This window comes from Myotis lucifugus, unplaced genomic scaffold, assembly GCF_000147115.1.
Source record: "Myotis lucifugus unplaced genomic scaffold, Myoluc2.0 scaffold_368, whole genome shotgun sequence".
NCBI lineage: Eukaryota > Metazoa > Chordata > Mammalia > Chiroptera > Vespertilionidae > Myotis > Myotis lucifugus.
The window spans coordinates 907374-908810 of NW_005871416.1; the positions used below are offsets into that span (position 1 = coordinate 907374).

Below are 1437 nucleotides of genomic sequence, written 5' to 3' on the forward strand. Positions count from 1 at the left end.
GCTGGAGTACCGGGAGCGCCTGGCGGAGGAGCAGCGCCGGCTCTGGATGGACCGACAGGAGCGGCGGCACTGGGACCACATGCACAGGAAACTGGGGCTGCGCAGGAAGATCGAGGAGGTGAGACGCGGGTGTGGGGGTTTCGTTCACAAGTGACTTAGCTGTCAGCCTCCTGACGCCATGCCAGGCCTGGGTCCCATGCCCACACGCAACCTCTCCTGGCTCCCCCAGGCAGCGGCTGCACCCACTGGGAGCTCACATTGCGGCTCCACGGGCCTCCACAGGCCTGTCCACCCCGAGAGCCATGACTGTGAACGTTACAGACATCATTTATTTCTATGTAGGATAGAGGCCTGGTGCATGGGTGGGGGCAGGCTGGTTTGCCCTGAAGGGTGTCCCGTATCAGGGTGGGGGTCCCGCTGGGGTGTCTGGCCAGCCTGGGTGAGGGGCTGATGGCTGTTTGCAGGCTAGTCACACCCCCTTCAGGGTGGGGGTCCCCACTGGGGTGCCTGGCCAGCCTGGGTGAGGGGCTGATGGCTGTTTTCAGGCTGGCCACACCCCCTTTAGGGTGAGGGGTCCCCACTGGGGTGCCTGGCCAGTCTGGGTGAGGGACTGAGGGCCGTTTTCAGGCTGGCCAAGCCGCCCTGGTGACGGAAGCTCCCAGCCTATCCTTTTTTAATTTTTATTCTGGGATTTATTTACCTTCTATAATTGAAACTTTGTAGCCTTGAGAGGAGCTCAGAGCTGGCCAGGGCGGGCAGGAGGGAAGCTTGGCTTCCTCCATCATTGGGGCAACCAAGCCTCCTGCTTGCTCCAGCTCCATGGCTGCCAGCCGCCATCTTGGTTGGGTTAATTTGCATATAGTCGCTCTGATTGGCTGGTGGGCGTGGCTTAAGCCATAGCAAAGGTAAGGTCAATTTGCATGTTTGTCTTTTTATTAGTGTAGATTATTATTGTAAGTATTAGAGATTTTTTTAAATATATTTTTATTGACTTCAGAGAGGAAGGGAGGGAGAGAGATGACACATCAATGATGAGAGAGAATCATGGGTCGGCTGCCTCGTGCATGCCCCACATTGGGGATGAAGGCCACAACCCAGGCATATGCCCTGACCGGGAATCGAACCCTGACCTCCTGGTTCCTAGGTCAACACTCAACTGGCCGGACAACTAGACACTAAATGGTCTGGAGACCTCAGTGTGAGGAGGGAGCTTTGGGGGGAAAATGCCAACTTCTCCGCCTGCCTTCCCACCGGGGCCGGAGGAAGGAGCCCCCTTTGGGGCCAGTGCCCACGCTCACTGCCTGGGGCCTGTTTTCGGGGCCCTGACTTGGTCGCATTTGCCGGGTGGTGGCGGACAAGAGACAAAGGCTTGGGATGCACACTAACAGCAACTCTGTGCCTCCAGGAATGGAAGACAAAGGAGATGCTGCTGCTCAC

General features: G+C 57.8%; 1 protein-coding gene across 1 annotated transcript in view; it reads left to right on the forward strand.

Moving 5' to 3' along the window:
- The window catches only part of FSIP2 (fibrous sheath interacting protein 2), a 60145-nt gene that overhangs the window by 9547 nt on the left and 49161 nt on the right, over positions 1-1437 (forward strand). Inside the window, 2 exon segments of the mRNA XM_014466932.1 lie at positions 8-118; positions 1406-1435. Coding sequence (XP_014322418.1) covers positions 8-118; positions 1406-1435 — 141 coding nt within the window.